General features: G+C 39.5%; 1 protein-coding gene across 1 annotated transcript in view; it reads right to left on the reverse strand.

Moving 5' to 3' along the window:
- Window positions 1-13,910, reverse strand: part of dchs1a (dachsous cadherin-related 1a) — a 107,573-nt gene that overhangs the window by 18,910 nt on the left and 74,753 nt on the right. Inside the window, exons 3-8 of the mRNA XM_077208092.1 lie at window positions 5,631-5,819; window positions 4,786-5,017; window positions 4,141-4,377; window positions 2,714-3,754; window positions 1,777-1,964; window positions 1,118-1,214 (exon numbers count right to left, since the gene is read on the reverse strand). Of these exons, the coding sequence (XP_077064207.1) occupies window positions 1,118-1,214; window positions 1,777-1,964; window positions 2,714-3,754; window positions 4,141-4,377; window positions 4,786-5,017; window positions 5,631-5,819 (1,984 nt within the window). The remainder of the gene's footprint in view (window positions 1-1,117; window positions 1,215-1,776; window positions 1,965-2,713; window positions 3,755-4,140; window positions 4,378-4,785; window positions 5,018-5,630; window positions 5,820-13,910) is intronic.

Consider the following 13,910-nt stretch of genomic DNA (forward strand, 5'->3'; position numbering starts at 1 on the left):
AAAAAAACATTTACTTCAGCAATAAAAAAATTCAACACAAATATGATGTTTATCTAAAAGTCATTTTTGCCTATTCATATGGTTGAACCATCAAAAGTCAGCAGCAAATACATTGGTAAATAAATTGAGATTAAATACATACACTATATGTGTGTTATATTTAATTATAGCAGGTTTGTGTAATATTCTGAGTTTGCATTTCACTGTTTTTATTCATTTTGAGGAATACTGAATCTATTTTTGTTCAAGTGAGATGAGTGCTCACATTCAGTCTAGAACTACAATAAGCATCATATTCACACACAACGCCTCTGCATCTCACACCCGATTTCTCTCAACATGGGGAACGGAGAGCTGTCAGTCAATTCATGGGAAAACAAAGTAACTCAGATATGTTGTTGCAAATTTAAAAGTAATGTGTTACTGTACTAGTTACTTGAAAAAAGTAATCTGATTACGTAACTCGCATTACCCCTAAACACTGTTCCTAACCAGATAAAGAATGATTGGATAGACCATTACACTACTGTACAAAGGCTGCATATGACCTCCGTGTTGTTAGAGATCCCATCTGGATTTGATTAATACAGAATGAAATAGTTGTCTCCAATTCAGTAAATCAGCTACAAAACATATTTAATGATCTCACGCATCAACACATTAGCTTCTACACTTCACGTCAAGCTGCCTAAACTGATAAATAACAGAATATTATCGCATGGGTCAAATATGAGGTATTTTTGGTACCAGCATACTTTTAAAGTATAAGTATGCAGTGCAATCTTAACAACAAACTAAAACTGTATTTTTAAAATTAAAAATCAGCTGCAACGGAATTAATCATTTTGTTAAGTGCTTGTTTTCTATTTGAGCGGCATCACAAAAGGTAGCCCCACCTCGCCCTGTCCCGTCCGGTCCGGTCCGAATCTCATTGGTCAGAAATGTCTCTTCACAGCACATTTATCATTAAATATCCTTTGATTAGCTGGGACTGTGTCATATTGCGTAGCAGTTTCTTGTTCAGTAGTCAAGACAAAATGCTTATCGTTGTAAACTTTGCATGTGGTTACAAGATGTTTTTGAATAATTGATTTATTCCCTAATGCATCGTTCTTACCAGACATAGAGTAGAAAATAGTTCCATTTTCTCCTTCATCAGGGTCTTTTGCATGAACGGTTCCCAGTAGAAATCCAGATGGTTGACCTTCTAGCGCCTGTACAGAGATTTCAGTTAACTTTTTTAATCAATGCAGCTCACTACTATATATGAAATCTGCATAATTTTCCCAATGTAGTAGTCTGTGTAGAAATTTTAGAACATATAGTACACTACCATGCAAAGCTTTGGGGATGGTAAGATTCATTTAATTTTTTTTCTTATATTCACCCAGTCTGCATTTAGTTGATAAAAAAAATGACTACAATTTCAAATTGCAAATTTAAAATATTCACCTTGCTGAATAAAGGTTTTCATTTGTTTTCTTACTGACGCCAAACTTTTTAACAGTAAAGTTATTTCTTTTGAACATATTTGCCTTGTTTCAAGAAATCTCATCAGCTTAGCAAGATCTAAAATATCTAAAAAAAATTGAATCAAATTAAAGTTTTATTGCTATTAGTCCATGTTTATTAGCTTTAAGACACCTACATGCTAGCGAACTCCTAAAAGTTGACACAATGAACCTGTAGAACATTATGCTGTACACATTATGTACAGTTTTTGTATTCTAGAAGATGTAGCTCTGAGGATAATGAAGCTTATATTAGCTCTCATACCTGCAGCAATAGCTCTCTCCCTGTCTGAGCATGGCTGAAGGAGGGCGCATTATCATTCTCATCTAGAACCGTGATGAAAGCAGTGCCTGTAGCGCTGCGTGCAGGGGTCCCACCATCCTGAGCCACCACAATGAGCTGGTAGCTGGACTGAAGTTCACGGTCCATGGAAAGCTTTGTGCTTATCTCACCTTTAAAAGAGCAGGACAGATGGAAAACACAGAAAAAGGGTGAGAAACTATTTCACTGCAGAGGAAAATGTCAGTGGCAGAAGGCACAGATGGCACATCCTGACATCAACAAGAAGAACCCCCACAGTTAGCAAGCTGCCAGAAGTCTGGAGCTGTGTGATGTCCAGTATATGCTCAACAGCTCCACATTAAGGATGGGTCAGAATAGTCAAATAGCCGTTCAACAACTGACTAATGGATTACTGAGGTTGGCTAGTTTATATACATTTAGCTTTATGTAAGCAGTTGTAAAACTTCTAAGACAGCATGCTCCTTAGAAGCATGCAACAATCAGTAAAATAACTGTTTTTGTAAGGATTGTGATCTATAGCTTTCTGAAATGTAAGGTTATAGTAATTATTTTACCTATTTATTAGCAAAATATCTGTCAGTCTGCATGCTAACTTTCAGTAACTGTCAGCATGCAAAAGTCTCTTTAGAAAGCTGTTACTTAACTTTTAAGAAATGCTAATTGACATGACCCTAAACCAGCCAAATAATACAGTGCTTCCTCAAGACCAAATAGCTCACTAATTCATACACAACTCACCAACTGGTCAAATTTGAACATATGTAGTTTTAGACATTCTTACTCAATACAGACAAACATGATACCACAAACCACTAGAGAACTTGTGTAGGTGCCAAGTTGACCTTGTCACTCAAAGTCGTTTTGGTCTGTTGGACTGTCTGCCATATTTGATTCTCACCTGTGTGGGAGTTGATTTGGAAGTGGCGATCCAGATGGAGCAGGCGGTAGCTCAACCGACCGTTGAGACCAGCATCTCGATCGCTGGCAGACACTCGGCCAAAACCACTGCCTGCCGGCAGGTTCTCGCGCAATGCCAAGAATGCTCTCTCTTGGGTAAATCGTGGGGTGTTGTCGTTTTCATCCATCACTGACACACGCACTGTGGCACTACCAGTCTTCTTCAGCTGTCCGTTGCCTGACGTGGCCAGTACAGTGAGCAGGTACATCTCCTTGGCTTCTCTATCCAAAGAACTTTTCACAAACAGCCAGCCGCTTTCGGACACAATGCCAAACCCTGCAGCATCACCGTCTGGGTGCAGGTGGTAGGCTAGTGGGGTGGAAGACGTAGAAGATGGTCCAGCGTTGATGCCGCCATCTCGGTTTACTGCATGAACCTGCAGGAAGCGTGTGTTGAGAGGTGTGCTTTCCCTCAGCTCTACTCGGTACGTGAGGCTATCGAACATGGGACCTTGGCCATTCTCGGCTTGTACATGGATGACCAGGGTGAAGGTAGAACTTAGCTGAGGTGCGCCACTATCTTTGGCAATCACCTGCAGGTCATAGCGGGGTATGGTCTCGTACGACAAACTGCCAATAAGGCGGATGTGCCCGCTGTTGCGATCAATGCTGAAGGTTCTCTGGGCACCGCCGCTAAAAATGTCAAAACTCAGAAGACCATTGGGTCCAGAATCACGGTCTTCTGCTTGGACCTTGTATACCACTGTACCCATCCGTGTGTCTTCAGGTAAAATTAATGACTCGGAGGATGAGGGCAAGAAGACAGGCGCATTGTCATTGACGTCGGAGACTGTAATTCGTACCCTGGTCTGGCCAAAGGCCGGGGGGTTACCGCAGTGTGCTTGGACTTCCAGATTCAAGCTGGGTTGGGCTTCGTGATCCAGAGGCAAGCTTGTTCTCAAAGCCCCCGTCTCTGAATCCACGGTGAAGTAGCCCATTGGGTCACCAGAGCTAATAGTGTAGGAGATATCCTTCGAGACACCTGAGAACCAAGAGGCAAATGGCCAGAAACACATCAATTCACATTGTAGCAAGAAAACAAGACGAAGAGTTATTTTTCAACACTTGAGACTTTAGTGACTCAAATATCCAAAGCAAATTGTTAAAAAAAACAAGTGGTGAAACAGAATCAATGATTAATGTTGATTGTAAATGAGGTATGTACAGTGGTTCCATGCCTATTTGTACAAGTGGTGCACCATGGAGAAAAAAACCAGAAGACATCTGTCAGCGCACTTGAACACAGTCCAACGTGACTGATAAATGTGGGTATGCATTAAGGTCTATTTTGTGTTTAAACATGTTGAATTGGGATTTTTATGACCGAAGGGGGGGGGACTGAAAAACCTCTGAGATTAGCTCACCCACCATTCTTAGTGCTGGCCCGCACAACTCCAACTTGTGTTCCACGTAGGGCATCCTCAGAGACCAAGAAAAAGTATTGAGCTTGTTCAAACACAGGGGGTGCAACCAATCCTGCCACTATGCTGATGTTGACCCTGGCATTGATTTGAGCAGTAAGGCCCCCACCATCTTGGGCTGAGACCACCATCGTAATGACTGAGTTTGCCTTTCCATGTAGAGCGCGTGACAGTGAAATCACTCCTGGGAAATGCACAACCAAAATAAATATTTCTATTAAGTTGAAAGGTATCTGAATACATCAAGCCATACTGAATACCCTAAAACCAAAGAAATGAATACTTTTATTCTGCAAGGACACATTAAAGAGACAATAAAGGCATTTTATTGTTACAATATTTCAAATAGATGCTGTTCTGTTGAACTTTCTAATAATCAAAGAATCCTGAAAAATAATTAAATGAAGCCTGGGTAAGCATAAGAGACTTCTTTAAGAAAACAAGAAATAAATAAATTACTGACCTCAAATATATTTATGTGGTTTTAAAATCTAGTATATGATAGCAAATGTGGCTAATGTTGAAGTGCACTCATTATGGTCCTTGAACTTGTACTTTGAACTTTAAATGAGGGTAGATCTGATTTTCTCACCAGTATCTTTATTGAGGGTGAAGAAAGGTGAGCTCCCTCCAGGTACAGTACGATACGTCACTCTGGCGTTCTCCCCAGCATCTGCGTCATGAGCAGTCACCTTCAGGACGGAGGTACCTGGGGTGCTCTGCGTACTCAGGCTCACTGCATAGCTCAGAGGGTAGAACGCTGGTCGATTGTCATTTATGTCTATTAGGTCCACCCGCACGTATGCCACTGAACTTAGTCCACCCTAGAATAAATCGGTTAACACTTGCTTTAATGGTCATTAAAGGTCTGATTGAAGAATATACAAATCAAATCTAACTAGATAATAAATTATAGAACCAGGCTGGCTACATAACAGGCTTAAAAATCTTAAAAAACAGAAAACATTCCCTAGAATATCTGTACAAGTCAAAAAATCACGGAGTTAACATTTGCGAGGGGAGGAATTAGATTGATTATATTCCCTGTTGAGAACTGCAATCTGCCGAGGGGACAATGTACACATGGGATACAGTTCTTGTCGCTAAACATCTTGCTCGCCAGGCATCCCATTTGGAGCAAATGGCATGTCAGGAAAAATCCCCAACTTATTAAATATTACAAGATGGTGCTCTTTAGGGTCCAGCTGCCTCTGAGCGCTTTAATGTGTCTGCTGAAATTTCCTTTAAGGTATTTAAGTATGCTTTAAAGTATTACTTAGGCACAGGATGCTAAACCACTACTGAATAATTACTATGCATGCTATTTTTTTCACTTGCTGCCAAAATGGACATAATTTGCTGCACCTCTGAAAACAATCCAGTCATATTTGATGACACAATTGTATTGGTGAGGGATGTGGCTGCTGAGACACTCACCCCATCCACAGCTGTAACGGTGAAGTCGTAGTTGGCTGGACCCTGGTCACGATCCAGGCTGGTGGTAGTACAGATCTGTCCATTGTGCTTGCCAACGGTGAACTGAGACGGGGTTACTGAGCCTGGACTAGATCCCAGAGAGTAGGAGATGGAGCCAAAAGACCCACCATCAGCATCAGTAGCTGTAACCTGGAAGAAGGGAGAACACATTAGATTAAAGTTCAGCCAAATGTAACAAAGAGCTTAAGCAGAGAAGCCAGACACTTTTAGTGTTTGGGACCATGGTTCAATGGGATTTAATCACAGGTCTTGATCTTTGTTCATGTTAACCAGTAATTGTTTCTAAACTCAGTAGGAATAATTATATAAGGATCAATATACCTTTTTTTGGGGTAGGTTAAAAATAATATCTCAATATTTTCAGCCCTTTGATGGTATACGATATAAATATTTATGCATTTGCTCTGAAATCATTTAAAAGGGTGATACTTTTTATGAACAATATTTTTTTTAACAAACTGTTGCCAATTAAATAAAAAATGTAAGCATAACAAAGAAATATCTACTTAAAATAATGAAGTTATGTTTACTGTTTTTCAAAAAAAAGGGAAAATTATATTAAATAATTTTCATTTAAATCCACCATTATGATAATAGTTTGAACATAAACATCAATATTTACCTACATATATTTTTAATTAAAACATGTAGGTACATAAAGTGTCTCAAAGAGACTGAGTATAAACGCAAACAAATAATTTAATCTGATTCATTTAAAATCAGTTCATTGAAACCACTTGAACTGATTAGCAGAAATGAAACATTGCTACTGAAATTGAAATGAGAGACTGTTAAATATATAAGTTGAGACATAAAACTATATATTAAAACATCAGTCTTAAATGCTGTCATATTCAAAAATCACAAGCCAAAGAAAGATTGTGAAACATCAAATGATGTGATAAACAGGAAACATAATGGCCAAATAAAAAGTGCATTAACATTATTACAATACTCAATGTTGAATGAAGTAAAAAAAAAAAAAAAGCTAACAGCTAATAAACTATAAAATAGCTATAGCCTAATTATAAAAATATAGAATTATTTTTAATTATATTTTAATTATAAAAATAATATTATGACTATTCAATATACTCCCCAGCTCTTGTTTTAATTTAAATGTTCATATTCCAAGACCACTCAGCAGTTTCCTGTCAAAAATAAACCTGAGACTCCACTGAGCAATACCACAACACATTTATCTGACTTGGTTCACAGCCCTTGGCACTCAAACTCTGCTCTGGTGCTCTGCAGCAGGTACATATACTGCAGTAAACTTAGAGAGCACATGGAGAGCTTTTCGGCTACAGTTGGGTTTGATCAACCAAGCCAAGAGGAGGGAAGCTACTGGCAGCTTGCAGACATAAAGACTTTCCCAGCCACAGCAAACAGCTCAGGAGAGAACGACAGACAGATAAACAAATGAAGAAAGAGAGACAGACAGAAAGAGACTTGTATTGAGGTGATGACTATCTAGGATAAATTGAATTGCCATTCAATGCAAACACGGAAAGCGTAATAACTTTCTAACCAGCTTCTTATTCATCAAATAAAATGAAAAATACTGCTTCAGCTTCTGAAATTTACTCTCAAACAACATTACACCTTGTCCATGAGCCGTCTGGAGTGGATGACGGCTGTAACAGATTCTAATGACATTGAGATGAGGGCATCCGAGTCTGAGATCGGGTCCTGGCACAGGCTGTGGAGCAAGTGTAGGAAAAATAATCATCATGAATACAAAAAGTTCCAGCCCACAGCGGAGAGATGTTCCACCTTTTAACCATCCAAGGCCCTGAAGCAAACTCTGACATTTTACAACCGAGCAGGAGGGTGGGCATGATATTCATAAACACCACACTACCTATCCTTATTCCCTTCACGATAGCTTGACAGAAGTTGGACGCCTGAGAGCTGAACAGCGAGAGTTTGAGGTAACAAACCTTGGAAGGGCGGTTTGACCAAGGATCTGCTTCATGGACAAAGCCATTTTCCATGAAAGCCTGGCTTGAGCAGAGAAAGCAGGGAAATGTCTGGGGGACTTGTGGGTCTCAATATAGTTTAACTAAAGAGCTCCAAAGCAGCACTGTAAGATAAATATTTCCTCTTGGTCGTTGCGCTGTTCGTAGTAGCTATTGAAAGGAAGATGTATTAGAAAAGTAAGTAAGTTGGTCACAATAAGAAATCATATATTTGTACTCAAACATCTGTCAGGTTGACTATATGCATGGTACATGTAATAAAACGGCAGAAAACAATCCGTATTAAGCACGTAAACCCTTCAAAGGTAGAAGACTGAAACCAGAAGTGGGATTGGGTTTCTTTTTCCATCTCTCCTACAAAAAAGGATTTAAATAAAGTGGCTTCTCAAAAATGGGGAGATACCCAAGCTCATAATTTCTAGAGTGTGTTTGAATATGTGGTGAGATGCCAGTAATCATGATGACTGATTGAATGATTGTCTTTTCGGGTCCTAAAGGGGGCACCTAAAGTGCATGCATACACAAAAACATGCATATACATGTTCACACACACGCACACACAGGAGCCGAGGGATTTGGAGATGAACTGTTTAAGAAGCGGGTTGCCTTTGCCAGTATAATAACAGTTCATAAGAAGTTTAGTGGAATCTCAATCTTGACTGAATCATAAGTGGGTCAAAGTGAGTTTGAGCTGCTTTCTCAAAATCTCTGCTAAATCCTCTGTGCTTTTCCTCACCGTAATTCATGGAGACACGCAGACTCAAGACACGCCAACTGTGCACAATGCACGAGATGACCTCAAAAACTGAATTTCACCTTATAAATTTCCCAAATCATCTCAAAAGCTACATACATTACATCACAGTGGTCTAAAAAAGTTAAAATTTGAACCACCAAAGTGAATTACAAACATTCAAACATATTCTCCCCATCTGCAATTGGTTGGACAAACAGACAGTGCCGCCCCAAAACTCACCCTATTGGTTGAGCCCAACGTGAGGATGCTCAAACAAACAGAGGTTTGGTGTTTATGTTGAGTGTGATTTAATCGTCTTACATAATTTACTTTCAGAATGTGAAAGTGAGACAAGAGTGAGAATATTGGACACGTTCTTTAGCTGTTACAGTACCCTCATCTCTCTCTCCACGTGCGAGCGAAAGATGCGAACCGCCCTGAACGAGCCAAGCGAGACTTTGGCTGGGTGAACTGTAACCGTAGAACAAGCCAAAGGAATCCAATGCTAACTTGTGGAGTTTTGTGGTTCACCCACCATTCCTCTTGACTCCTTTCTTAGGGGAGAAAAAGAAACATTCAAGTAAGCGAATACAAGATTAATAGGGAGAAAGAGTAAGCTTGTCCAGTTCTCGTTGGTTTTTGCTAATGCAATAGATCTGGTTTCACTGCATTGGGTTTCCTCAAGGCTACACAGCTCATTTAGTGGGTAAGCGACCTGGCTGATGCTTTCCCAAAAGGAAATGCTGTGTATGATAATGAAGTTTATGGTTTGTTAATTGACCACCTTGGAATGAACATGCAAAACTTTTACTTGGATGTCTGTAAAGTGTCTGTCGACAAACCACTGACTCAAGGTTACCTGTAAGTTAGTCATATGATAACAGTATTGCATGGAACAGTGATTGATAGAGGACTCTGAAACTGTTCCGTGGGACAATTTCCATGCAAATTATGTCTAAGATCTATGATCCAACAACAATGCAAGTTGTGTAGATTTGCTAAGTGTAGTTCATTTAGCATTCAGAACCGCTTCATTTAAAGCTGTGGCACGTTCCTAGTCAAACAAACCATCTTACAGAATTCAAGACCAACCCATCTGATCAGGAAGTTTTTGTAGCCAAACTAAACATTGCAGCCGACAGAACAGTTTGTGAACTTGCTAACAATCCAATCAGAGTCTGTTTGACAAACAGTTTCGTAAGACCCGTTCTGTACTACTGATCTTCTCAGTAAAGACATCAATAAACATAAAACCAAAGATATCACAAATTACATCACCCGAACACAGACAAAACCCCCAAATAACAGCAGTACAAGGCAGCAAGTTGGTGTAACTTGGCACTGGGGTCATCTGGAGCGGCGTCTCTAACACAAACATGACATGGAGAGAGTACAGTGGGGACTTTACTTAAATAACAAGAAACCTACAGAGTGATCCAACAGAAAGAGCCTGATCTCACGCAAAAGAGAAGCTCAGCTTCAAGCATCTTCTTTGCAGCTAATGTTCAATGTTCTGAGTTTTGACAAAAAGCAATGGTTGTCAATGGTTTTTATTTCAATGTTGCAGGAACTTGACACAAGTTCCACATATGGGAGCAATGGATTAGTTGGGAAAATATGAAAGAGCAAATGCAAAATATTTCCTTTTTTATGGAAGAAAGTAAGGTTTAGACATTTCTAGATATAAGAGTGAAATGACAGGGTTTAAATTTGGGGGTAAACTAACCAACTAAGGCCTCTAGTTCAAAAGTGTTCAAATACAGGATACAACTCCTGTCTAAAATCTAGAGTCTCTCAGTATAATCCACAATATGGCTTTCATATTTTCAATCTGGTGCTATATCTCATTTTATTCCATAGCGGGGGAGATAAGAGATCAAACAGAAAACAGCACATTCTTTTCTCAGAAGGATACTTACAGACAAAGCCAAGCACACCATAAACATACTATGCTCCGAATAATTTCAATACAGCATTTTATTGAGGCTATCATTCAAATCACATGACTTCAGACAGACAAAAACAAAAAATTGATGGACGATTCCCAAACCCATGGGAGGACACGCACAAACACTGACTGATGGATAAATACAAATATGAAAGCAGGCATTGAGTGAAAATATAGATGGATGGAACTGTAAAGAGATGTGTGCAACTGGCAGACAGCGGTGAAAGGTGACAGAAAGACATGGACTGATATATTGAAGGACATGCTATGAGTTATTACAGCTGTTTATTGAGAGATCGCTTTCTTTCTCTTTTTGGCATCACTTCAAGAGAGCTGAGGAAGAGGGGGAAACTGGAAACCTCCTACTACTTTCTGGCCCTCTTGACCGGCGGCCGAGTAAATGCCGCACATCCCTCCGGCTCATTAAAGCTAAAGAGCTGAAGCATTTGACATGTAACATGGCTTGCCTGTTCAAGACTGAGTCTAGAAACACAAATCTACTAGTGAGCATGAACAATAGCCATTTTTTCTTCCGTTGCAAATATATTTTATGTGAAAAATCAGAATATCGCTCGAATATTTATAAATAAAGCAGTATTTCCATCCCAAAATTACCACTGGATGGATGGATGGATGGATAGATAGACCATGGAATTAAATTCACAGATGTTCTCTGAATTATCTCCTTTTATGTTCTAGAAATTCATACTGTATGGGTTTAAAATGACATGAAGGTGAATAAATTATGACAGCTGTTTTTTTTTTTTCACAATCACATCTTCCAAATATGCTGTCAAAATCATAAAACATAACAGATTGACTGCATTGCACTGCACTGGTCTCATTGCATTGCTCAACAATCATCAATGTTATGTCCATTTGGACAAAAACAGCTAATAACATAACACAGACACGTGTTATGAAACATACCAGATGCATTCTCTACGTACTAAATGTTTTTTATGACGCCCTTTCAAGTGGCTGGCAGAAACCCTAAAGGTCACAGTGACCTGCATCTACTGCAACTTTACACCAAAGAACAAACTGTCAATGGCCGCAATATGGTGGTATCGTATTAGCAAACATCTCTTGTACATATTTCCTTTGAGTAATGGATCAGCATGACATCATCGGACTGCTCCTCCAGATCTGTGAAGTACGCGGCACTCTCCAGATGTCCATTAAAAGGGATCTGCAGTATAATGGGATGCCTGTAAAACATCATATGCATGTCAAGATCACTGAGCACCCTAATTATTTCTTCATGCAAGGAAGCTTGGCTTCATCCTAGGAGCCGTGCCGGTATAAGCCGCCCGCCAGGACACTGTCATCAGGAAATGTCCAGAAAGGGTCAAAAAGTCTTGGATCGACACCGATCACCGACACTGTTGTTTTGCGTTTTTATCAGATGCAGACTTGTATTCTGGTAGTCAACCACAATTTATGTCAGGTATGGTGTAAAGGCCTGAGATTTGGATGTAAATATTGGGGTTGGAAGACTTTAGAAAGGTGTCGGTTTCTAAAATAACACAGCTTTGAGCTTTTCATCTCTGGCCTTGACGGTGACGGGGAGGGGTAGCAGCAGGTACTTTCGGCTGGGGTAAGGTGCAGATTTTTGGCAGGCGATCACAGGACGGCCAATTCAGCATAAAGAGGACTAATGACACCAGGAGGACTGGTGCGAAGGGACTATAGAGTATGGTTTCCCCTTTTTCTCTCATCTCTCCATAACTGTGTGCGCTTGTCTTTCATATGGCCCTCACAGCTGGAGGTGATTAAGGCATCAAAATATGTACAGCAAAAAAAAGTGATAGATTGGGGATCTCAGCGAGGAGAAGCAGAGACAGAGGGGTTAATGGCTGCAAGAGGAGTAATGGGCTCAAAATGGACTCTGGGTAATAATAACTTGATATGCTTTCAGAGAACTCGAAAGTCAAATAAATGTTTGAAAATGCATTTGAATAAACATTGATGTGTTGACAATCTCCGAGCAGTTTAGTCAAGAGATCAAATTAAAGACTTGAAAATGAAGATTCTGTCAGTAATTACTCTCCCTCAGGATGTTCCAAACCCGGAGGCGGTTATTTTTTATTATATCGAGCTCGGTTATATCGAGCTCTTTCTATACAATGACAATCCATAATGAGCCATGTCCATTAGGTTAATAAAAATAGTCCATATTGGTGATGTGCTACATCCCAAAAAACAAACAAAAAAAAACAAACAAAAAAACGATATATAAATTTAATATACACCAGTCAAAACTCAAATATAGCACAAAGAACGCAAACATTGCATCTCTCATCTTGGGCTCAATGCTTTAGTATGCATATAGCAGACAGATCATTGCTTTTGATTAAAGTCTTTACAGGCTGGTCATCCACTTGTATAAGATGTTTTTAAGAGCTGACTGTGTTTACCAGTGACCCCTGAGGTCGACTGAAGCTCAGAGTGAACAGGAAGCCAACCTAACAAAACTAAGACTTGTGCCACCTCTGACAAATTTTACCCATGAGAATTTAAAGCCCAAGCGTTTCCAGTGGTCATTTTAACAGGAACAATAAAAATAAAAAAGCACCTCTGGAAATGTAAGCCTGGTGACCCTTTGCACTGACCCCATCATGCCTTACAGAAGAAGCTCTATGCTGGAGTCCCAATCACTGTCAATTCTATGGCATCACTGGTTATTTTTGAAATGCCACATACAGTAAGCGACATGGCTCTTTTGTGCTTTTACACACAAAAAAACATGTTATTTTTCATACAGAAAAGGAAAAGGCAAAATCATAATATTAGATAAGATGAAATTTGAATAATAATATTAAATCAAGAATATTAGAAGGTGATAATTTTGGACAACTTAAAAGCGGATGTGGACATTGATGTTATAATACGTGCATAGAATAAAATATAATAAATAATAAAAAATAAACATTAAAAAAGTGGGTTTTTTGACCACTCATTTGGGAAAATGGGCCAAATTTTGAAACAAATAGCTTATTTACTCCCGGCATATTGGTGACCATTATTTGCTTTGAAGCTGTAAACCAGCTAGGCTTTTCAGGAACTTGAATGAACCCAGATGAATTGCATTGAGAGTTTAGTGGGATGCTGAAGGCATGTCAGCAAAGACGGAATAATGCGAACCATGCCCGCTATGGGATCTAACGGTACTGATGTGGCTTATGGCACCGCTCTGCTGGTCAATAACTCCCTCGCAGGACTGCATGCACAAACACAACATGCACACGGTAGCAAATTCCACCCGCAGCCCTGCCGCCTGGCACCAGTGTCGGATGGGTTGTTGAAAGGCCATTTGCAGAGAACACCAGGGTTTTTCCGATGCATTATGGCCTTTGCATGGTCTCCTTGAAAAAGTCAGAGAGCACGGCTTTTATACGGGTTAAATGTAGTATGGTCAGTGCTTTAAAGTATAAATGTGGTAAAAGTTTCTGTGGCCTACATGAAAATACATGGAATGTAAGTGGACTTGACAGTATGTCCACATCATTTGAGTGCTAGATATATTGCTTTCAGTGAAATGTCATTTTAGA

Source organism: Siphateles boraxobius, unplaced genomic scaffold (genome assembly GCF_051911475.1).
Source record: "Siphateles boraxobius isolate OS27281-9 unplaced genomic scaffold, OSU_SipBor_1 6, whole genome shotgun sequence".
NCBI classification, from domain to species: Eukaryota; Metazoa; Chordata; class Actinopteri; order Cypriniformes; family Leuciscidae; genus Siphateles; species Siphateles boraxobius.